Below are 23333 nucleotides of genomic sequence, written 5' to 3' on the forward strand. Positions count from 1 at the left end.
CTGCGTACATCTGGTGGCCATCATGAAACCATCCATTTATTTTGTCCAATGTCTGAATACATTCCATGTGGTAATCAGCAGAAGAAAATAATATATTAAATTTATGATATTTTATTAATTTGTTTTGTAATATTAGGACACGGTTTCCTTCGTTGGAACTGTTTCAGGTGTTACATGAATAGTATGCTTGTGTTTAATTTTAACAATTTTGAAAACTAATTAATGGCAAATTGAAAGAACCGGTGTTAGGGATCAGTCTGGATTTGATCATTTCATTTTTATTTTTTAAAGAAAGTTTGATTTTTAGGTATTTTAATACGTGACCGAGAAGGTTATTACATTTTGTATTATTTTGAGGGAACACATTTAGGGATGGGCTAAATATGTTTTTCTTCGGGCTAAATATGTTTTTTTTTTCTCTCAAATTTTAGTGAATTTTAAAATTAGTTATTTTTCAAAATTTTATATCAATTCAGTCACTCATTTATATAAATGCGTGAATTTAATCCTTCTTATCAAATTTTGTTAAGATTTGACATTTTAAACGCATTTTTATAATAATATTTGAGTTAGCATTAAAGCGGAAATGTGTCAAATAGTGTAAACAATTCAAATACTATCATGAAATGCGCTTGAAACATCAGATAAACTTAACAAAATTTAGTTAAAAATACTAAATTGGTCAAAAGTTTTGAAAAGGTACTAATTCCAAATTTCACTGAAACTTGAGAAACCAAAAACATATTTAATCCTTTAGGGCTATATTTAGGTATAACAACAGTGAGATAAGATAATAATAGTGTTTATTTGTTACCTGACTTGTAGTAAAAGATGTTTATCTGTTATCCATCCGTTCTTTTAATGGACTAATATACATTTAAAAAATATCTTAAAACTTTTTAAAATCCACGGATATTCATGAATACTTGCATATTTATGAATATTTAGAAAAAAAAATATATATTATAAAATTTTTAAATAAAAAATATAATATAAATTAAATTTTAATTTTAATTTTAATTATAATTAATTTAACTTAATAAAATATAATTTTAATTTTAATTTTTTACAAGTAACGAAAATCCACATGTACCAGTAGTATCACATATATATTCAACCCATTTATAAATATGTATTAAAATACTTGCTATCCACACTACCCGCATGAAATAAATACCTATGAGTACTTATTATTTGTCACAAATTTTATCTATGAATATTTAAAAGTAATAAATATTACATTGAAAGCAATAAATATTCACATTTTTATCTTTTTATGAAAATAATACTTTTCTTACACCCCTGAAAAATAAATAAAAGTGAATACAAAATTATTTATACTCAATAAACTCGAAAAAATCCACCGATCAAGTGGACAATGGTGTATGGAACCTTCATAGTTAGTTTCAAAGTATTGGTGGTAGATCTTGAAGAATAATATTAGAAAAGTCAAAATAATATAAAATTGAATGATAATTATAATTATAAACAATTATATATATATATATGTAAAAGAATGAAAATCCATCTGATTTAATTTAATAAGGTGAAGACAAACGTTGTAAGTAGGAGAAATTAAAACATCCGATTTTTACATTTTCCTTTATTACTTTAGATTTCATATTATTACAATACACATAATTTCAAAATTTGGGGACCATGACATCTCTTAGCCCCAAGAAGCTCCGTCACTGCAAAGCACAATTATGATGTAGTGGTTTTTTATCTTTTTGTGAAATGAATTAAAAAAAAGTATAATTTGTTTTTAGTTTTTTCTCCCTCTACTGAAAATTTAATTTAATGAAAAGAGATATTTGATGATTTACGCATATTTGATTTGATTCCTGTACCGAGACGTGAGACATAGGAAACCCCGTATCCATCTGTCTTTGGATTTCTCCAACAATAAAATTACTCCTCACTCCTGTCAAACTAAACCTTTTTCTTCTTCCTTTCCCAAACTTAAAAGTACCTTTACTTATGTTTTCCATATTATAATTTGTCCTCTTGTTTAATTAATAAAATAGTTTAGAAAACATACGAAATGTAACATAATGGATTGGTTTTTCAAAAATATTAAGTGGAGAAAAATTAAACAATGAGTTCGTGAGACTCATTTGATTCATAGAAAGTTGGAGCTGTGTTGCATGTGGTGAGAATTCAAGTAGGATTTCAAGTAAAATAATTATTGATGTTGTGTTCATTTTAAGGAGAGTATATTTGCGAAGATAAAAATTAGAGTTAATATGATATTCGTTTACGAGATTTTATGCAGATGACATAACGATGAATAGAGGGATTCAGAGGATTAGTTAGCAATCTCCTCTATTATGAACTGATTTGATAGGATTGAGTTGCGCTATTATAAATTTATCCTCTCCTCTCTCTCATGTGCATGGATCGGATACGGGATGTTGAGATTCGATCACGTTAGCATGGATTAGATAGGCAGTTTTGAGGATTCGATCCACATAATGCAGATCCAATCCTGTTTGGTTTCGTAACAGTTTTTGATTTTTTTTTTTTGTATAAATTTTATTTATTTATTTTCATTTGTAGTGTTTAAAAAAATATGAAAATAAATTTACTCACACAAAGATTAATTTATAATACTTATTAAACTAAGGACAAAATGATAATCTCATTATTACTTTTATTAAAGCATATTTTTTAATATATCACATCAATCAAATCTTTCACAAATTTTTACAAAAATTACTTCTAAATTTACTCACTGTCACTTTTAAATCCCTTAAAAAAAACAACACAAAATTTACTCTTAAATCAATTCAAACCCATCTATTCACTTTCTCTCAATTATTCTTCTCCAAATGAACACAGTCTGAGAAAGAAATTATTACATGTAACATCAATTGTTTTATGATAAAAACTAAATAAATCATATAACAACTGAATTGTGGTTTGAACTTATAATATACTCTTAAATAAAAAGAATTATACATTAATATTGATTATAACTGTGGTGTTAAGATAGATCTAACAAGCTGAATATGTCAGTTTTGTAAGATACGAGGATAAAAAACTTGGTTGTCTCTGCAGAAATGCATAGATTAAATTGTTAGAGATGAGTGGAAAAAGTGATAAAAAACAAAAAAATATATTGAAAGAGGGGTATGTATGATTAGACATGAGTGGAGTGTGGAAAGAGGATGAAGACATGATGATGTGCAGGAGCAGTAGCAGTATTGGAGCCTACCCTTTTAATCAAGAGTTGTGAGGAGTGGGGACACACACTTCACATTCCATATATGCAGGTAACCTTCTACCATTCACCTTTTGCTTCCATTATTAGCTCACTACCCTCCGTTTGCCTCTCTGAACAATCAAAATACTTCACATACGTTTAACTTTCCTTCTGGTTGCTGTACAATATGTAAACAAAAATATTAACATATACATTATAATAACTTATCAGAAGGCTCAAACTCATCCGACCGATATAAGGTATAATATAAGATGTGAGTCAACCCGATTCATAAGGATCAGTTCACAAGTTAAGTTAAACTGATTTAGTTTAATTTGTATCATTTTTTTGATAAATTTCATAATTTAATTTAATTCGTTAGAAATTGGTAGATTATGTAGGTTAACTTACTAATTTATTAAAAAATAAAAAATATTTTTAAATATTTAAATTTGTAAGATAAAAATAATTTTGTCATTTTTTAGATATTTGAAGGATCTAAGATATAAAAAAACGCGGATAAATAGAATGAAATCAAAGTTTTTTTTCATGTTCAGAACAAAAAAAGTTTTTAAAAAAATAAGTGGGTTGTGGATTAAGTGAGTCAAACGTGACTCGATTCTCCATAATCCATGAGTTAAGGGTTTTCTGTCCATTTTTGCCTAATTTTTTTTATTTATTTTTCAACTCGGTCTGACTCGAATTCGTGGTGAATTGAGTTGGCTCACGAGTAAGGATGTCAATGGGGCAGTTAGAGTACGGATAATTGTTCTCTTGTACCTTACCCACTGAATAAATATCTGCCACATACCTATCCCCATATTCGGGTATGAGTACTCGCATATTTTTTAATGTTCACGACTATCCATGGGTACTCGCAAGTATTTACAAAAAGAGATATTTAACAATATATTTTAACCATAAATTCAAATGAAATACAATACATGACATTAATAAATTTTCAAACAAATTTCAAATAACTCATCTAAATATGTTGAATAAAAGATTACAAACAAGACAAAGAAAGATTGTATTTTAAATCCAATTAATATCAAATAACCATTCAAGATCAATGTGTTAATATTTAGTATGTTTTGTTTTTAATTTCTTTAAATTTAAATAAGAGTATATCGGGTACGGGTATCAACAAGTATGGATACTATGATATTCATACTCGCCTCGTTGACATACTAGTACCCGTACTCATCCCCCATGGGTTGTTAAAACTCTGACAAACATCAAACATACCAAGTCGTGGAAGTAGTGATCGATAAGACTAGGATTTCGTTTCCCCAAAGACTGGTGTAATATCAAATAATTGTGCAATTAATAACTACTTTAGCTTAAGAATAAATCCACAATTTGAGATTATATGCAATAAAATAAATGTGTGCTTAAACAAGCAAATATGAACTTTGGTAGTTAAAATGCTTAGACGATGAAAAAAAAAATGAGATATGATATGAAATAATATTGTTGGGATTATATTTCACCTACTTCACTCTCATGCATATAAAAATTCATACCCTTTGCATGGGTACCCCTTACAAAATGAGTTTAACTATCCATCAACAACTAACAATTAACCATAAAATCTAACCGCAAACTCTTAAAAAGTTTTAAAAGTCTGAGGGCTTAATAGACCACACAAATTTAATAGAACTCAATTAAAAATTCTCAAATTTATCAAATTCTCAAAACATAATTAAACTTATATAATATCATATTTTTTTAAAGTTTGAGAACTCAATAAACCACACAAATTTAATATAACTCAATTAAAAATTCTTAAATTTATCAAATACTCAAAAAATAATTAAACTTACATAATATCATTTTTTTTTTAAGTTTGAGAATTCAATAGACCACACAAATTTAATAAAATTACATTAAAAAATCTTAAATTTATCATACACTCAAAATATAATTAAACCTATATAATATCATATATTTTAATTTAAAATTTTAAAATAAATATAGTTTATTCTACACGCAAATAGTAAAGTTTGCTGTTACCTAATTTAACTAAAATATTGTTAACATAATTAATGTTAATTATCATTGCATAAGTAGTTTATATAGTGGTGAGTAGTTGCAATTTTGTATGCTTTTTTTTCTTAACGTTTTTAGTTAGGATATATCACTATTTAATTTTCTATTCTATTTTATAATTTATTCATTATATCAAAATTTAAAATTATATAATTTAACTGCATAATTCTTACTCAAACGGGACAATATATTTATTGTTGGAATTTTATCATGTCAAATTAACTAAAAGATTAAAGTTTAGATGATTTATCTAGAAAAAGAAAAATAGTATTGCTTATGTTTTCAAGTTTTTTATCGCTATGCTTTCTGATATAAAACACCTTTATGTAATGTTGTTTAAAATATAAATTCAAAATAAAAAACAATTTTAAACTAAAATCGAAATAAAACTACATAGCAAAATATCAGTGTGAAATATTTTTTTTTTTTGTAAAATCAAATATAAAGAAGTCGACATCATTATTGTAATATAAGCATGCGCAACGGGACTAATTAAACATTCAACTAATTTACCAAATCGGATCCTCCATCAATTATTTAATTAATCATTAACATCAGTGTCATCATTCTCAAAAAAGTATAACATAAATTAGAAGAATAAACATTAATAAATACATGTTTCTTTAGGCATTTTTTTTTTCGCAATCTCATCACTTTAGTAATGAGAATCATAGCAACAGAATCAGTAAAACATCATCAACTCAAATATCTGATATTTAAAAGTATTAGTGATTTTTTAATAATAACAATTTCACTACAAAACTACCTTTTTTTAGTCATTTCAAAGGCAAACTTAAAGTCAAGAGTATATGGGAAAGTCAATATATAAAAACACTATCATTAGAAACTTAGCATTTAATTGAAAAGGGAAGGGGAAAACGTAATGACAAAACATTAACCCGTAAAAAAAGCAAACCAAACAAAAACTAATGTAACCTAATAATTAGTTTCAAAGAAGTTAACCATAGTTTAGGGTTTAAACATCCCAAAATAGGATCAATTGCATAAAAAAAACCTATAAATTCATATAGTATAATATGCCAACATCTATTTGAATTCATTGAGAAGCTTCTAATGTCCTTCTAATTTGAGACATATTTAAAAATATTATTAAACTTGTCGGGTTTTGTTCAAAGTTAATTTAGGTATTTGACTCCTTATCCTTGATGAAATAAGTAATCACTTATGTTTCTCAGTCTGGAAACAATGTTTAGTTACCTGTCTTATTTCAATTAATTATATTTTTATTGGAATAGCCCCAAAAAATACAAGTAACATGGTTGTTCATTTTATCATAAAAGATAATAATTAACTAGGTGAACATAAAATACAGAAAAAATAGGGTTAATATGTTTTTTCCTCGTAAAATACAAGTTTCAGTGAATTTTGAAACTTTAGTCATTCATTATTAGAAATGCGTGGATTTAGTTTTTCTTACCAAATTTTATTAAGTTTATTTGACATTTTAAATGCATTTTATGATAATACTTGAGTTAACATTGGAACGAAAATATATCAAATGGTATAAACAATTCAAATACTATCATGAGATATGCTTAAAATGTCAGATAAACTTTAAAAAATTTGGTTAAAAAGACAAAACTCGTACATTTTTAAAAGTGAATGACTAAATTGGTCAAAATTTTTAAAGAGCGACTAATTTTAAATTTCACCGAACTTTGAAAAACTAAAAACATATTTAACCCAAAAAAGATACAAGTGAATTAATATGTTTATCCGCTTTTAATATCTGGGTTTACCCTTGCAAAAATTGGGGTGCAGGAAGAAAATAATGGGGTGCAGGAAGAAACTCTTCTGCCAATATACCAAATGCTAAACCCAATCCATTTTAGGCCTGATAAATTTGATTACAGAGCCCAACAAAAAGAACCCAACAGAATCAGTGCCTCATCTCATCCAAACACCAACGCCAATAACCACTCTGCACTAATGTACGCGCCCTTCCCTTCTCTATCCAGTCACTCTGTGGCCATGAATAGCTTAACGGCGAGTTTCACAGCTCGAATATGCGTCACGCGCCGCGACCTACTCCCTATGCGACGCCGTTCAGCATTCAGCCGCGTCGCTACCAAACTCACACATCCAAGAATCGTTTGCATGGCGGTAAGTCGCTAAAATAATTGAAATACAACAACTTGTCGAATTGAATATGTATTTTTTTTTTCTTATTACCGTTGAACTGCAGGAACCGTATCTGATAACGAAGTTGGATTCTGCTGAGAAAACCTGGAAAGAATTATCGGTATGTATGACTGACACTACGCGCTATTATGCTTCCATTTTCTGTGATGGACTTGATGGCATAGATGAAATTGCAGGTCAAGCTTGCTGATCCAGACATTGTGTCTGATCCAAAGGAGTATCAGAAGCTAGCACAATCAGTGTCGGAACTTGATGAGGTGGTACAATTTATATTACTATTTACACATATGCATGGAAATTAAACCTTACGTGTTGACGAAACTGTGTAATGTTAATTGTTGTGCAGGTTGTTTCCGTCTATAGGAAATTTAAGGACTGTGAGAAGCTTCTAGAAGAAACCAAAGGTTTGCTGAACTTTTCTCTCTTTGGTTAGGTACTCGAAGTTGAAGGCTGAATGATATCGATTTTTGTTTTCTTTTGAACTATTGTTGTTTAGCTTTAGCGAAGGACGGTGGAAATGACGAGGATATGGTGGAGATGATATCTTATGAAATCGACTCGTTGTCCAAGCAACTCGCTGAGCTTGAGGACCAGCTTAAGGTTTGTTTTGTTTTTAACATTGTAATTGCATTGCAAGCTGCAGCTTTTTTCAAGTCATATTCTGTCGTGCTTTTGACTTGTGTTTTAGTGTCCAAAGTCTGAATTACTAAATTCTAAGTCTGTTTTATATGTTCATCGTGAGATTTTCTTCTAGTAATGTATTGTCTTGGGGGATACAGTATTTTCACTTGAAAGTTTGTTTTTGTTTGCTTCTTCTAGTTCAATTCCAATGCGGTAACAATCATCAATCCAAAACGTTGAATTAGTAGGAATTTCAAAACAATGACAGTAATTGTGACTTGCTTTCATCACTCCCATACTGTGTACTCATCTTTTGTTACTGGGTATCGTGACTCATGAGTTTGATTCCTTGATTTTCAAAACATTGATAGGAATCTCCTCTTCTTAATATTTTTCATTATTTGTAACCACTTTTGCCATTGGCTATCTTGAGTTTTTGAACTTCTCTTTCTACTTCTTCACTTTTGGTATTTTGAAACCTCTTAATTTTTTCCTACATAATGATAGGTGTTACTGCTTCCCAGTGATCCTCTGGATGCTAGAAACATAATGATTGAAGGTACATACTCCCTTTCTTTATATTGTTGTAGCTCAATGATTTTACTTTATCGCTTAGTTGAGTGTTTCATGCATCATGGGAGAGACATGTGCCAAGGACGTAAAGATAATTTATATCTTTCTGAATGATTTATATGCATAACATAGTGCCTAATTTTGGCTTCTTCCATCATGTACACTGAAGTTGCACTCCACAATTCTGGATAGCGAAGCTTAACATATCAATACATTGTTTTCTTCATGTACTTTTCTAGCTCTAAGGATTTTTTATCTTCATTCACTTCTGCAGTAAGAGCAGGCACTGGTGGTGACGAGGCTGGAATATGGGCTGGTGATCTTGTAGGTACATGGTTACATTTGTCCTTTCCGAGTTTAATCCATGTGGAATGCTTAAAGTGCTCACACATGTAACAAATGACAAATCTATTATTGGACAATTTATGAATTGTTTAACTGGCACTGCGACTTTTTTATTATTGTGGTTCAAATGAAGGAACCATCAACGTGAAGTTCAATTATAAGCATATTCTGATGATGTTTTGTGTTGAATCAGGTCCGAATGTATGAAAGATATAGTGAAAGGAATTCTTGGAAGTATTCTCTCGTCTCAAGCTCTGCGGTATTCCTCATAAAAACTCAAACAGAAACACTTTCTCATTGCTTATGCAATTTGTATAATTTTTTTTGTGATCTTTTTTAGGCAGAAAAAGGAGGATACAAAACTTATGTAATGGAGATAAAAGGAAATCGTGTTTACAGTAAATTGAAATATGAATCTGGCGTCCATCGAGTTCAACGTGTTCCTCTAACAGAAGCACAGGGCCGGGTACACACTTCTACTGCAACAGTGGCTATCATGCCAGAGGTGGAGTACATATTTATGGCTTTTGGCAATCAATTATTCATGATACTAAAGTATAGGTTGGAAAGCAATAAAAAATTGTCTAAAGTCTTTTGCATTTGGACTATTTCTAATTTGACATTTTATTCCAAAAGTTATTACTTCTGTATAGCGGTCTATCTTAATCATAAGGATCGAGATTAGGTCTAAAGTGTGTGTATAGGTATAGGTATAGGTATAGGTATAGGTATAGGTATAGGTATAGATATAGATATAGATATAAATATAGATATAGAGATAGATTTAGTGTTGTCTGAATTTATTACCTATATTGTTGATAGTATCTTTAATTTTGTAATTAGAGGTTGATGCTCTACAGAATTTTTTTATCTCTAAATTCTCATGTTCTTGAATCAGGTTAATTTTTAGCGTTCTAATTCAGTAAGTATATGCATGCCTTCCCTTAAGATTTAAAAACAATATCTAAATCTATTGACCTGGAATATCTACTTAGGCTGATGAAGTTGAAGTCGTAATTGACCCCAAAGATATTGAACTGACAACTGCACGTTCTGGGGGTGCTGGAGGTAAATATCTAGGACCATTAGACCTTTTTAGTGAAGTAATCAATCTTTATATTCCTTGGAGCAAGAAATAAAGTCCTCCATGAATTCTCATGCAAAGATATGTTGCAGGTCAGAATGTAAATAAGGTTGAAACAGCCATTGATCTCGTCCATAAACCAACGGGAATCCGCATCTTTTGTACTGAAGAAAGAACACAGCTTAAAAACAAGAATCGTGCATTTCAGTTGCTCCGAGCAAAACTGTAAGCAACGACATTGTTATGTAGCTTTTTGATTTCTTGCCAACTTCAGAAGTCTGGTTTTAGAATAGAGTCGTGTTTATCTCTGAAATGTCTTCCACCTTTATTCCCCTTTTCCTCTTATATACATGTTCACATGATAAAATATCTCAATCTTTCTGTTCAATTATTCTTGAGGAACTAAAGGATATTATTATCAAGAAGCCAAAAACTGACCAAATACTCGAGTTGACTAGTGTAATTTTTACAAGTGTTCTCTTTAGCCTGTTGTTTTGGCATGTTACATGTAAAATGATACAATACCCTTTAACAGATATGAGATCAAGGTAAGGGAACAACAAGAGTCATTACGAAATCAAAGGAAATCACAGGTATGCTCCTTCTTGTGCTGATATTTTAAATCCAAGTGGGATATTGATTGAATTAAATTTTATATGGTTTACTTGCTACACGGGTGAGCAAACTGTGGTTGAGTTAAATTTTTTTGCCTCGCTATCTCCAATTACAGGTCGGTACAGGTGCACGAGCAGAAAAAATTCGGACATACAATTATAAGGTACTCTATTTTGCGGTCTAAATATATTTTAACATAGCTACACTCACTTATTAGTCTCTCCAATCCCCTTCCGAAATTTAATGAATTTCTATTCCTTATAATTTTATTCATGGCAATTTTTCCCTTTATAAATTGTTAGTTGAACAATGCTGATAGTTTTTGTTAGAAAAATAGAAGACATGTGAGAAACGTGACATAATAAACAATAAGTTATTTTTGAAGATCTTTGATAGTCATCATATCCATTTAGTGAAGTGAATAAGATTCAGCGAACTAGAATTATGCATTTCTTGACAGAATATAGCTATGTGTTGTTAAATTTTCATTTTGTCTTTAGGAAACTAAGGTTGCTTAGTGCCAATTTTTTACACTTAAATTTTTCCTATCAGGACAACAGGGTTACTGACCACAGATTGAAGACAAACTATGAGCTTACCTCTTTTCTTGATGGTGACATAGAAGATGCTGTTCAGGTATATTACATAACACATGGAATGGACTTTTTCTTGTGTTTCCCAGTGTATTGGCTGTGTGTAGAAAATATGCTTAGAAAGTAGTGTATGTTAATTTACGGACACGTGTGCACTTTGTTGAGGTGGCTTGTACTTGCTTAGGTACCAGGGGAGATATAGCAACACACTTCCTATTAATGGTTAAAATTCATTTGAAACTACCAGAGGAGAACTCATTAAATAAAAACTAGGACCCATAAAATTGTTTAATTTTCGATAGATTTCAACTAATAATAGAAATTGTATTCAAAAGAGTGTGACAGACCGAGAGTATGTTATTAGTATTCCTCCTCTTGGTATGATTAGATTACGCAGGTTTGTATTAAGATGAAAATGGGTCTGGTAATCAAGGACTTGCAACAAGAAAATTTGAAAGGCTTCAGAGACCCCCCAAAATCATTGAAACTCTTGGGTTGGATATGGCTGGATGGTGGATGCTGTTGAACGACATTGATTCTCTGACCGAAATTCACACAGTCACGTTAACCAAAAAATAACTTGTTTAGACCTTCAAACACTGCAAGTGAATGGAAACTGCAGCAAAAAAAAAGGCAAGCAACTCACCCATGGGCCTGCACTCTGCTTGGACCTTTGAAAGAATAAAAAATAGTGAGAACATAATTGACAAACCGTAAAGAAGGATAAACAGTAGACTCATAAAAAAATTGCACTGTTTACCTACATGCAAATGATATGCCACGCTACGCACTTTGCCATTAATGAGTTAATATGATTTGGTGAATAAAATTGCTTTGCATATATCATTGCTCTGCTTTGTTTAAACTCTTTCTTCTTGCAGTCTTGCGCTACAATGGAGCAAAAGGAACTTCTGGAAGAACTTGCTGAATCTGTAGGAGCTACGGCTGGCTGATATGCAGTAGATCTTGCCCAAGTTATTTGAAAATTTTTGCTGTAGTACTTCACAATGGACGATCTATCGTATTGCTGTTCCCCTGAATATGTCATCATCCTAAGTTGGTGTAGAAGTATCAAATTGATTCAATGTGTAGGGAGCACTTTTACATGTAACATTTACTTATATAGGTTTTTACGGACATCTAATCCTATAGTTATGAGTAAAGATCTGTTTCATAATGTAAAATGGTGCAGTTAATTCTTGCATTTTGTGTTTCCTTCTCTCACGTACAGGTGAAACTTGGAAGTAGCCAAAATATATATCTCTTCAAGTTGAAGCGGCCTTGAAAAACAACACGGTTTTTTAGGGTTCCATTTCTGATATAAAATAAAATAAAAAAGTAGTATTAATTTCTGATCGAGCTTCGTGGCTATTTAAGTTTTACGACAGCCTTTTTGGCGCTAATCACTACTTGGAAATCATTAGTTTTTATTTTATTTTATTTGGAATAATATGTTTCTTTTTATCGTGGGTGGAAAATGAAGAACTTGTTTCGGTAAAGGAAACAGTGAGGATTTCAGAAAGTGAAAAATGATAAAACCAAGGAGAAGAGAATTAAAAGTGATTTTTTTTATTATAGAAAAGAAAGTTACAAATAAAGGAAAAATTTGCAAATGATAAATATAATAATCTATTACAAAAATGATATTTTTAGTAGATAAATTAATTATTTTTATTATTATTATAAATTATAATTTTATTATCAATAATAGTAATAATATTTTTTATTTTTTTATTAACATTTAATTTATATATATTATTTTTAATTACTATTTTATTATTTTACTATATCATATTAATTATATTATATATAATTAACGTTATATATATATATATCTTTATTTATTTATTGTAGTTTGTCTGTAGAAAAAAACATTATATGTGTACTTCTGTTTTATTTTTTTCTTATTTCATTGGAGAATCAAAACAAATTATCGACGTTTCTCTTTCCTTCCATTTCTGCTCTCCTCACTAAAAACAAACATACAAGTGAACCATCAATCAGAAAAACAAACACATCGTAAATATTCATGATCATTTGGGTTACACATAAGACATTGATTTTTACAAGGCAGCGTATTAGTTAAATTTTAATTATACTTTGTTGACGCTGCATTTTTTGTATCATTGTAATGGAGTCGGTAAAAGTATAAGTAACTAATAATTACAAAACATTAGAAGATCTATCTAACTACTCTTGAATATAATTCCCAGTTTATAACCGCGAAGCATGTGGACCAAAAAAATCAGGTGCAAGTGTTGATGAGGGAAGAGCTACACGTGGCAACTCACCTCCTAGTCCCTCTACAATACGCAGTTTCCATTTCCCAGTATTACTCGCTACACTACTCTCGTTCTTTCCTTCATTCATACATAGCATTCATTCTCACTCCCCACAATCTTTTCTATGCTTCACCGCATCACCCATTCCTCTTCTCCCTCTCTTCTCCTCCTACCACGTCTTCTCTCTCACCAACCCTTCCCCTCTTCAAATTTCAAATTCCTTTTCTCACTCTCACCAAAACCTCTCACTCTCAACCTCATCCCCATGGCTTCCTCTCATTCCCTCCACAACCACACAAACCGACTCGCTTCCGAACAGAGCCCTTACCTTCTCCAACACGCACACAACCCTGTGAGTTTCCAACGCAAAATTGCTTCGCTTCTTCCATTATTATATAATTACAATTATTTACTTATTTATCTGCAATTCCCCGTTCAAGGTTGATTGGTATCCGTGGGGCGAAGAAGCCTTCGCCGAAGCGCGCACCCGCGACGTGCCTATCTTCTTGTCCAGTAATTCTCTCCCTTTCTGTATTATGTTTTTCCTTTTGCCAATTTCGTTTGCGTAATTGACTGCCAAGCTTTGCCTGTGGTGTTTTTGACGGCGATTCTGTTCGAAGTTGGCTACAGCACTTGTCACTGGTATGTACGCGCGCGCGCGTGTGTGTGAATCACGATTGCTGTCCTTAATCTCATGTTTGGACGTTTTCGGAATCTGAAGTGTTTATTTGTAAGGTGTCACGTTATGGAGGTCGAGTCTTTCGAAGACGCAGCGGTTGCCAAGTTGTTGAACGATTGGTTTGTTAGCATTAAGGTCGTTTAATTTTTCCTTTTATTTTAGTTTGAGTTTTAGTTTGTCGAAAGGTTCTCTCTGTTTTTACTCTATGTTGCTTCGCAAGAAGTTATGTTTTGTTCTGTCTTACTTTAATGTGTGAATACTGCAGGTGGATCGAGAGGAACGACCAGATGTTGATAAGGTATATAATATTGATACGTTAACTTTTCATTTAATTTATATATTTTGAAGCATGGCAGCTAAGAGTACCTAAGAGGATATTATATCCAGAATGGTGTTTAGGAATTATCCAAATTTCCTTTGGAATTTGAGGTTTTCACCAGGTAACAGGGCTTACTAAAGGATATTTTTGTCTTCGTCTTTAGGTATACATGACGTATGTGCAGGCTTTGTATGGTGGAGGAGGTTGGCCCCTGAGTGTCTTTCTTTCGCCGGACTTGAAGCCTTTAATGGGTGGAACTTACTTCCCCCTGATGATAAGTACGGCCGACCTGGATTTAAGACTATACTAAGGTGAGAGACATTGCAAATGTTAACTAGAATTGTCAACCTGCTTGGGCACTTCTCTGAGTAAATTTGACGGATGGCATTAAAAAATGTTTGTGTATAAAACTTCAGGTCAATTGTTTAAAATTTCTATTCTGGTTTTTGAGGCTCTTATTTGTATACTCTCTTCTGTTCGCTTTCTCCAGAAAGGTAAAACAGGCTTGGGATAGTAAGAGGGATATGCTGATTAAGAGTGGAGCATTTGCAATTGAACAGCTTTCTGAGGCAATGTCTGCTAGTGCAGATACTGAGAAACTGCCTGATGGGGTTCCGGCTGATGCATTACGCCTGTGCTCAGAGCAGGTGAGGCTTTGAGCATATGCTTTTGTATACCATTTCAATTTTATCAGGAAACCTTCCCCTCCATTTCTTAGACATGTTTAAAGGGGGGAAAAGGAAAATGGGAAAAGAAAATAGAGCTTCCTTATACACAGTATTGCTGTCCTCTGTGCTATTTCTGTATGAAAATGTAGAAATTATTAAAAACATGGCAATCTTCTTTTCTTTCTTACTCCCAAAATTTTGAGGCTGATAGCAAACGGAATAGTAAGATTTTTATATTGTAACGACGTAGATCAAAGATATTATTCTCTTGTTTTTTAATAATGTGAGAGTGATCTTATATCTGCATGCATTTGTTGGATGTTTTGTTTTAAATCCTTAATTTATGCTGAATGTTTCAAATGTTAAATATCATTCAATCTACTGTTTCTTTATAGCTCTCTGGGTCCTACGATTCAAAGTTTGGTGGGTTTGGATCTGCACCAAAGTTTCCTAGACCAGTTGAGATAAACTTGATGCTTTATCACTCCAAAAAGTTGGAGGAGACGGGAAAATTGGATGGAGCTAATGGAAGTCAGAAAATGGTTTTGTTTAGCTTGCAATGCATGGCAAAAGGCGGGATTCATGATCATGTTGGAGGGGGCTTTCACAGATACAGCGTGGATGAGTGCTGGCACGGTAAGTTTACCTTAGACTTTGAGTAAATATTTTACATGTATATATGAGCTATTCCTGTGCAATTTGATTGGGCCATTTTAATTAGGATGTGCTTTTATATTCAATGCTCCTTGATTTGAAATCTTATGATTATATTGTTGAGCTGTTCATATCTTTGCAGTTCCACATTTTGAGAAGATGCTATATGATCAAGGGCAGCTTGCTAATGTTTATCTAGATGCGTTTTCTATCACTAAAGATACCTTCTATTCATATATATCACGGGATATCCTTGACTATTTAAAGAGAGATATGATTGGTCCAGAGGGTGAAATCTTTTCAGCAGAGGATGCTGACAGTGCAGAGACTGAAGGAGCTGCAAGAAAAAAGGAAGGAGCCTTTTACATATGGGAAAGCAAAGAGGTCTTTCATCCATTGGACTTTCCTTTTATTTCTTTAGGAATAACTACATTGTAGGTTCCTGAAAAATATACAAGTCTTTTATTTTGGTACCCCAAAAATAAATTGGTTCGATCAAGTCATTAAAAACTTTATATCTTTTAGTTGGGTCTATTTAGGTTAGGAACCATAATTGAGTATGCAGAAAACTGATTGTATTAACCACTAATTAAATCCATGTGAAAGAGAAGTAATAGACAGAAGTAGTGGAATGTGCTCCTCAGAGAAGAAAATGTTTGTCCAATATCATGTCTGAAGAGTAATAACTATAGCCAACTATCCTCTCACCACTCATCCCTATGTCCCCTTCCTATCTTGGAATCTATATTATGTATAACTAGTTCTGTCAAATTGCAAAACACTAAACTTTGGTTTTGCTTTCTCTCATAAACCTTCCAAATCATGGCGCCCTCTTTTGGTCCAAATCCAGCATCTGGCCTTTCAAAACCATTCAGAACTATCTGTGCTCGGCTGACATAAAAGGACTTGACATGGCCTTCAAGTTGCTGACAGGACACAACAACCCACTGATGTGACAGTCAGATGAAAATCTTTAAGGAGTCAATTTAAATAATTTATTTATGTTGGGTGAATTAGTAACTGTATTTTTGAAGAGCAAAATGTGTTCATCATTAACTGATAATTTGCTAAGATAAGCAGATTTCATCCTTCCCTAACTACTACTCAAATTCATCCCTCTCGGTAAGTGAGGCTCCCTCCACCCGCCACCCTCACATGCTTAAGAAAGCTCCTCTCTTTTATGACATTTTCTAAAGAAATTTACTCAGAAAAACTACAGCCAAAAACAGACTTACTTTATTTCTAGTTTTGCCTAAGATTCGCCCCAAGTCGTTAGTGTTTTCTTCACCATAATAAGGAAAAGGATAAAAAACTTTCAATGTTTCTGAAACATCATGCACAACTGGTTGTTCAATCGTGTGGATTAATAACTATTTTTCAAGAGTAAAATGTGTTAATCATTAACTGATAATTTGATAAGGACATTCTAATTACAAAAGTCGTTCAGGAAATATTTGTTTAAACTCATGAGTTGGTATTCCTTTAAATTTTGACATATGTTTAATATCTTTTTTTTTTTCATTGAGTGGTTCTCCTTGATATTTATTGCACAACTGTGGATAATATTTTCTTTATTGTTTTTTATTCTTGTAGATTTTTATATTGGACATCCAAATAAAAATAGAATATTTCTAGTTGAGAATAATTAGGTATCAGACATCAGTGTCCTGATTTCCTCGAGTAATTCTCGATCCTATCTACGGGGGTCGTGACATTTTGTAGTAAAATTGTTGTAATTAATGATTGGTTGGTGTATTATTTTTGGAGGTGACTTCCGACTTGTTTTGTTGTATGTAGGTTCAAGACATACTTGGAGAGCATGCTGCTCTTTTTGAGGAGCACTATTACATAAAACAATCGGGTAACTGTGACCTGTCTGAAATGAGTGATCCTCACAATGAATTCAAAGAAAAGAATGTCCTAATTGAGAGAAAGGAACCTTCAGAACTGGCACCAAAATATGGCATGTCAGTTCAGACATATCAAGAAATTCTGGGGGAATGTAGGCGTAAGTTGTTTGAAGCAAGGTCAAGGCGTCCAAAGCCACATTTGGATGACAAGGTATTTCCCTTGAATAATCGTATTGATTTATTTAGTATTCACCTATGATGATATATACTTCAACGTTTATGTGAACTCTCAAGGGTTCTTATGCTCTTAGGTTATTGTATCTTGGAATGGATTGGCAATCTCTTCTTTTGCTAGGGCTTCTAAGATTCTCAAGGGCGAAGCGGAAGGGACCAAATTCTACTTTCCTGTTGTTGGCACTGAAGTAAGTTTCCCTCGTACTAATATAGCATTGATGATGATGAATGGCTACCAATATTTAAAAAGATGAGAAACACTCCTACTTCATATTATGATGTCTGTGGAAGATATCTGTAAATTATCATATAGATATACAGTTTTAAACTGTTGAGCACAATTAATGCTTGTATAATGAGTAGTTTGAATTAGAGGACATTGACTGTTTAAGTTATGAAGGAATAGTGGGTAAAGTTGTTGGAGGAACACATGTAGCCAACTTGATTTTTCCTTTTGTTTTTAACTTTCTCCTCCTTTTGATTATGTATATTTCAGCCAAAGGAGTACATGAACATTGCAGAAAAAGCAGCATTTTTTATTAGGAAGCATCTTTATGATGTGGAGACTCGCAGGCTATACCATAGTTTCAGACGTTCTCCATCTAAAGCTCCTGGTTTCTTGGATGACTATGCCTTTCTGATTTCAGGATTGCTGGATCTGTATGAGTTTGGTGGTGGAATTAGCTGGCTTCTATGGGCCATTGAATTGCAGGAAACCCAGGTAAATATTGATTGTCTGGACGCCATAGAAATTTTATTTCTTGTATACCAGGCATTGAATTGCTAATGATATTTGTTGCTTGTAGGATGCTTTGTTTCTTGATAAGGCTGGAGGTGGATATTTCAATAATACAGGAGAAGATCCTTCAGTTCTCCTCCGCGTGAAGGAAGATCATGATGGGGCAGAACCGTCTGGAAACTCGGTTTCTGCTATAAACCTTATAAGATTGGCTTCCATGGTTTCTGGAAGTAAGGCTGAGAATTATAAGCGAAATGCAGAACATCTATTGGTGCGTAACACCCCCACCCTTTTCCTCCTAAAAGTCGCTTCTTCTCATATATGTGCTAACAATGGTTGGATGGGGTTATTTGAGGTCTGTTTCTAGATCATTGGGTCAGTTGCAACTGACTAGAATTCTCTTCAAATGGTAATGCAGGCAGTTTTTGAGAAAAGATTGAAAGATATGGCTATGGCAGTGCCTCTAATGTGTTGTGCAGCAGACATGTTGCGCGTACCTTCTCGGAAACAAGTGGTCGTGGTTGGTGGAAGAACGTCTGAGGAATTTGAAAATATGCTTGCTGCAGCTCATGCATTATATGACCCCAACAGAACAGTAAGTACAGTTACTCCTTATATCTTTACATCTCGTTCTGATTGTAGTCAATATAACATTGGTGTTGATCGCAGGTTATTCATATAGACCCCAACAATAAAGAAGAGATGGAATTTTGGGAAATAAATAACAGTAATGTCTCTCTCATGGCGAAAAATAACTATGACGTCAACAAGGTTGTAGCTCTTGTTTGCCAAAACTTCACCTGTAGCCCCCCCTTGACTGATCATTCTTCACTTGAAGCTTTACTCTCCAAAAAACCTTCCTCTTCGTTCACATAAGCTAGTGGTTGTTATCTGGGTAAGATCGTCAGTGAAAGCTCCCTCTTGGATCCCCTTTTCATATACAGAACTAGTTGGTTCTGATTTCTCTCTCAAAAAAAGGTAGGTAATATTCTTCGTTGAGTTCAGGGATTGATGCATACCCTTTTCGATTGCCTGTGTTCAGGGGCCGCAATTTTTCCTCAAATTTGACATAGAATGATGCAAGTTTGTATATGTATACAAGGGTTGAAATAATTATCGAAAGCTGGGGTCTGTCCACATGTGTACTTTATTTTTCTCATACATGCACAATAAAGTCACAGTGCCACTACTAAATCCTTCATGTCTTCTTTTCGTGTCATGTCATAGTAAGTTCAAAAACCTTTCCAATCTGAGAGTTTCTTCTGTTTTCTTGTTCTGTGTCATTGAATGTGCATTATTTTTATGGGATTGAAAAAAAATGTAGTGTACATAGTGATATGTGACAATTTCTTCTTATTCGTAGCACCATATAATGACAAGAATTTAGCTTCTAAATTTTTCTTCTTATTCTGAATGGCCCAAACCAAATAATGCATAATCTTGTTGATTCGATTTTTGAAATATATTAAATTTGAATTGATTTTATGTTAAATCGTTTAGTATTTTGACATGTATAATTTATATAAGTTTTGTTTTTTCGTTTCGATAATATTTTCAAATATAAAAAATTAGTACTTCAACTGTGTAAATGTTTCTGAAAACAAATATTAAATACAAAATTCAATTTTTTCACTCTTGCAAATATTAATAAAAAGATCGAAGTGAAATAAGTTGGATGATATGCACTAAAAAATAATTTAATTAATTCTATCCGAATGGGTTAAAATTGGTTTAAAAAGTTTACTTCTATTAATAAAATAGTTAAATATGTTTTAGTTTTGAGATTTACCAAACACATTCTTAATTAATTCTATCCGTTGGTTTATAAAGTTTACTTATATTAAAAACATTGTAATTGCTTTTTATTTTATTTTAAACCATTGGTTTCTTATAAAAATTTCCCATACAATTTATAATTCGTAAATTCATAAATTTGAGGCTGTTACAGATTGTTCTTGGTTTCAGCCTCAATTTCAATCACAGGGTTAATTTACCAACATACCGTCCAACCCGTTTAATTCCAATTATGAAGTAATCAATATTTCTTTTTATTCTTCCAAGTGTTTCAAATCATCAAAAATAATACATGTTTAGTTGTATATACCGAGACAATTCAATAAAAACCTTCCCACAAAATATGTTAGAATTTGTTTTAATTATGATTATAAATGAACTAACAGAAACAAATATATGTTGTATTTGTGTACTTATTTTTATAAAGCTATTTTATATTGAGTTCTACTCTAACATTAATACTACTATTGATTATAAATTTTATCAAAATTTGTTTCAAACTTCAGAGAACATAAACACAGTTTCGCTCAGCACAAACATTCTCCTTCGCCACATTGAGATCGCAAATTCAATAATAACTAAAAGTAGAATGAAATAAATATAAATCAAATTGAAAACTGCACTTTATAATCTGTTACTGATTATTATATCAAAACGTCTACTATACGAGACAAGATAAATAAAAATAGTACTTCAAAACTTCACGAATAATATGAAATTCGGAATTGGTTGAAGTTTTTTTAAGCACACTATAGCAGTTATATTGCGAGTAGAAGAATAACACAACAACTTCCAAAACTAGTTAATCTTAATACGAAAAACAGTAAACACTGACAATATATAGTTTAAAGTATACAAGATAAAATGTTTTCTCGTACAATGCAAAACTTACAAAAAAAAAGACTAGAACCAACAAAAACATACTCCTCGTAACTACTTTTGTAGACAGATTTTCAGGCACCATCAAACATTCATCAAAAATACTCATTTCTTGGATTTCTTTGGCGCTCTGCGTAAAAGATATACAAATAAGCCAAAGTTCATAAAGAACCAAAAACTATATATATGGCATAATAAGCAAAAATAGTAAGACTCACTGTGCAGGTTGGGGTGCTGGGGCACTGGGTGCTGTTGGTGCCTTATCAACGGGACCCTAAACATTTAACAATACAAAAAAAAAAATGTAAAAATCTTCATTTCCAACTTCAGTGAACACACTCATAGTGCAGCAAATATTAATAAAAACACAAGTACATATATTCCAAGACAATGAAACTCACTTGGGCTAAGCGTTCCTCCCTCCGTGCAATTTTCCGTTCCCTGCTAGCCTTGTTCTTTGCACGCTTAGCCTCAAACTGATCAGACAAAGTCTTCTCTCTTGCCTTCTCAGCCTTAGACTTGTGAATGCTTTCCATCAAGACCCTCTTGTTTTTGAAAACATTACCTTTCACCTTCATGTACATATCATGGTACATGTGTTTGTCAATTTTCTTTGACTCCCTGTACTTGCGAAGCAACCGTCTGAGCACACGCATCCTTCTCATCCAGAGTATCTTGGTGGGAAGCCTAGCTTCCCTTGTACCCTTACGCTTACCTAATAGTATTCACAAAACATTATAGGAAGCCACTAACACCCTTCCAACCCCCTCTCCAGAGGACAAAAGAGTAACTCCTTCTATGCCACCCAACAATAATTAGCACAAAATAAGAATCTGACTTTCTTTCACAAAATAATAAGCAAATGCGTTATTCCTTAATTACAAACTTAGAAAATCTTGTCGAATGTCCAGTGACAATAAGACCATAACCATAAATCCTATATAAAACATGTCTAACAGTCTGTAATTTCGTTTTGTATAGATAAATTTTTCAATAAACCCTTGTAAACAAATGTTACTTCCCATACAAGTTAAAACTAGTTAACTCATAAATTAAAATCATCTTTCGGAAGAAAACCTTATAACAATCAGTTCATGCATAGACTAATTTCAATAACAGAACAAAGTTTAATTCATTTTATCTTCTAGTTTTCTTCTTCTGTATGTAGTTGTTAATTCTAGTTCGTTTGTAATTTTATTTTACATTAAGCAAGTTATCGGGAATAATTACCATATCCAGAATGACGACCCTTCCTCTTCGCCTCCTTCATCCTACGAGCACGTGATCGGGAGTGAATCTTGGTTGGCTTCCTAATGATAAACCCATCCTTTACCAACTTCCTTATGTTTTGCCCTGCAAAGTGAAACCTACTGTATTAAGTAAAAATTATGTATTCATATTACAAAACATTTGATTCAGCCTACACGATTAAACACCTTAAGGAGCTTGAAAATATCTTAGCAAATGCTCATATGTACAAATCCCCTTTCAAACGTAGTATTTAACTTAAGAACAGTTCAAATACCGATTACATATAGAAAATTGCACAGAGTCTAATGTTAAGAAAAAACTAATGCAGCAAACAACAGTAAACATCGGATCGAATAAAAAGTCCTATATTTTCAACGCTTAGGTAAGAAGAAAAAAATAATATTAAATAAAGACAATTATACTGATAAATTCAAGGAAAAGAGATATGATGCTGATAGAAAGAAAGGGTGAGCGTAGTTACGAGAATTGGCCATGGAGATTTCGTTGACTTCATTGGGGTCAAGCCACACCTTTCCTCTTCCGCACTTCAGCACACTGGCTGCAAGCCGCTTCTGCAGTTTCAGCGAAACCATGTTTCCCCTTCTCTGATGCTGCAACGGGGAGAACAAAACCCTAGATATGTTTTTGGTTATGAGTATATATAAATACCATATGTAAAGCCCAAATTATGAAGATTGGGCTGGGCCTGAACAGACACCATTTGTTGTTTGTG

The 23333-nt window shown here is 32.4% G+C and overlaps 3 protein-coding genes across 3 annotated transcripts; 2 read left to right on the plus strand and 1 right to left on the minus strand.

Moving 5' to 3' along the window:
• Nucleotides 1-7168: 7168 nt before the first annotated feature.
• Nucleotides 7169-12452, plus strand: LOC114175062 (peptide chain release factor APG3, chloroplastic). The gene is made up of 15 exons (XM_028059824.1): nucleotides 7169-7381; nucleotides 7464-7520; nucleotides 7597-7677; nucleotides 7767-7824; nucleotides 7917-8020; nucleotides 8549-8600; nucleotides 8889-8938; nucleotides 9153-9218; nucleotides 9300-9464; nucleotides 9955-10027; nucleotides 10136-10268; nucleotides 10579-10636; nucleotides 10774-10821; nucleotides 11211-11294; nucleotides 12133-12452. The coding sequence occupies exons 1-15, from the start codon at nucleotides 7208-7210 to the stop codon at nucleotides 12202-12204; spliced, it is 1275 nt and encodes a 424-aa protein (XP_027915625.1). The 5' UTR covers nucleotides 7169-7207; the 3' UTR covers nucleotides 12205-12452.
• A 1085-nt stretch (nucleotides 12453-13537) lies between these two features.
• LOC114184543 (spermatogenesis-associated protein 20) lies at nucleotides 13538-19945 on the plus strand. The gene is given in 16 exon segments (XM_028071854.1): nucleotides 13538-13885; nucleotides 13974-14046; nucleotides 14154-14175; nucleotides 14269-14347; nucleotides 14478-14510; nucleotides 14695-14791; nucleotides 14794-14842; nucleotides 15022-15178; nucleotides 15595-15835; nucleotides 15996-16237; nucleotides 17651-17914; nucleotides 18015-18125; nucleotides 18434-18658; nucleotides 18744-18947; nucleotides 19095-19271; nucleotides 19346-19945. Coding segments are annotated over 16 exon segments (2409 nt in total). The 5' UTR covers nucleotides 13538-13657; the 3' UTR covers nucleotides 19553-19945.
• A 1315-nt stretch (nucleotides 19946-21260) lies between these two features.
• Nucleotides 21261-23252, minus strand: LOC114165200 (60S ribosomal protein L19-1-like). The gene is made up of 5 exons (XM_028049863.1): nucleotides 23082-23252; nucleotides 22580-22702; nucleotides 21751-22064; nucleotides 21568-21623; nucleotides 21261-21479 (listed from the first exon to the last, which is right to left on the minus strand). The coding sequence occupies exons 1-5, from the start codon at nucleotides 23191-23193 to the stop codon at nucleotides 21455-21457; spliced, it is 630 nt and encodes a 209-aa protein (XP_027905664.1). The 5' UTR covers nucleotides 23194-23252; the 3' UTR covers nucleotides 21261-21454.
• Between the last annotated feature and the right edge of the window lie 81 nt (nucleotides 23253-23333).

Source organism: Vigna unguiculata, chromosome 1 (assembly GCF_004118075.2).
Source record: "Vigna unguiculata cultivar IT97K-499-35 chromosome 1, ASM411807v1, whole genome shotgun sequence".
NCBI lineage: Eukaryota > Viridiplantae > Streptophyta > Magnoliopsida > Fabales > Fabaceae > Vigna > Vigna unguiculata.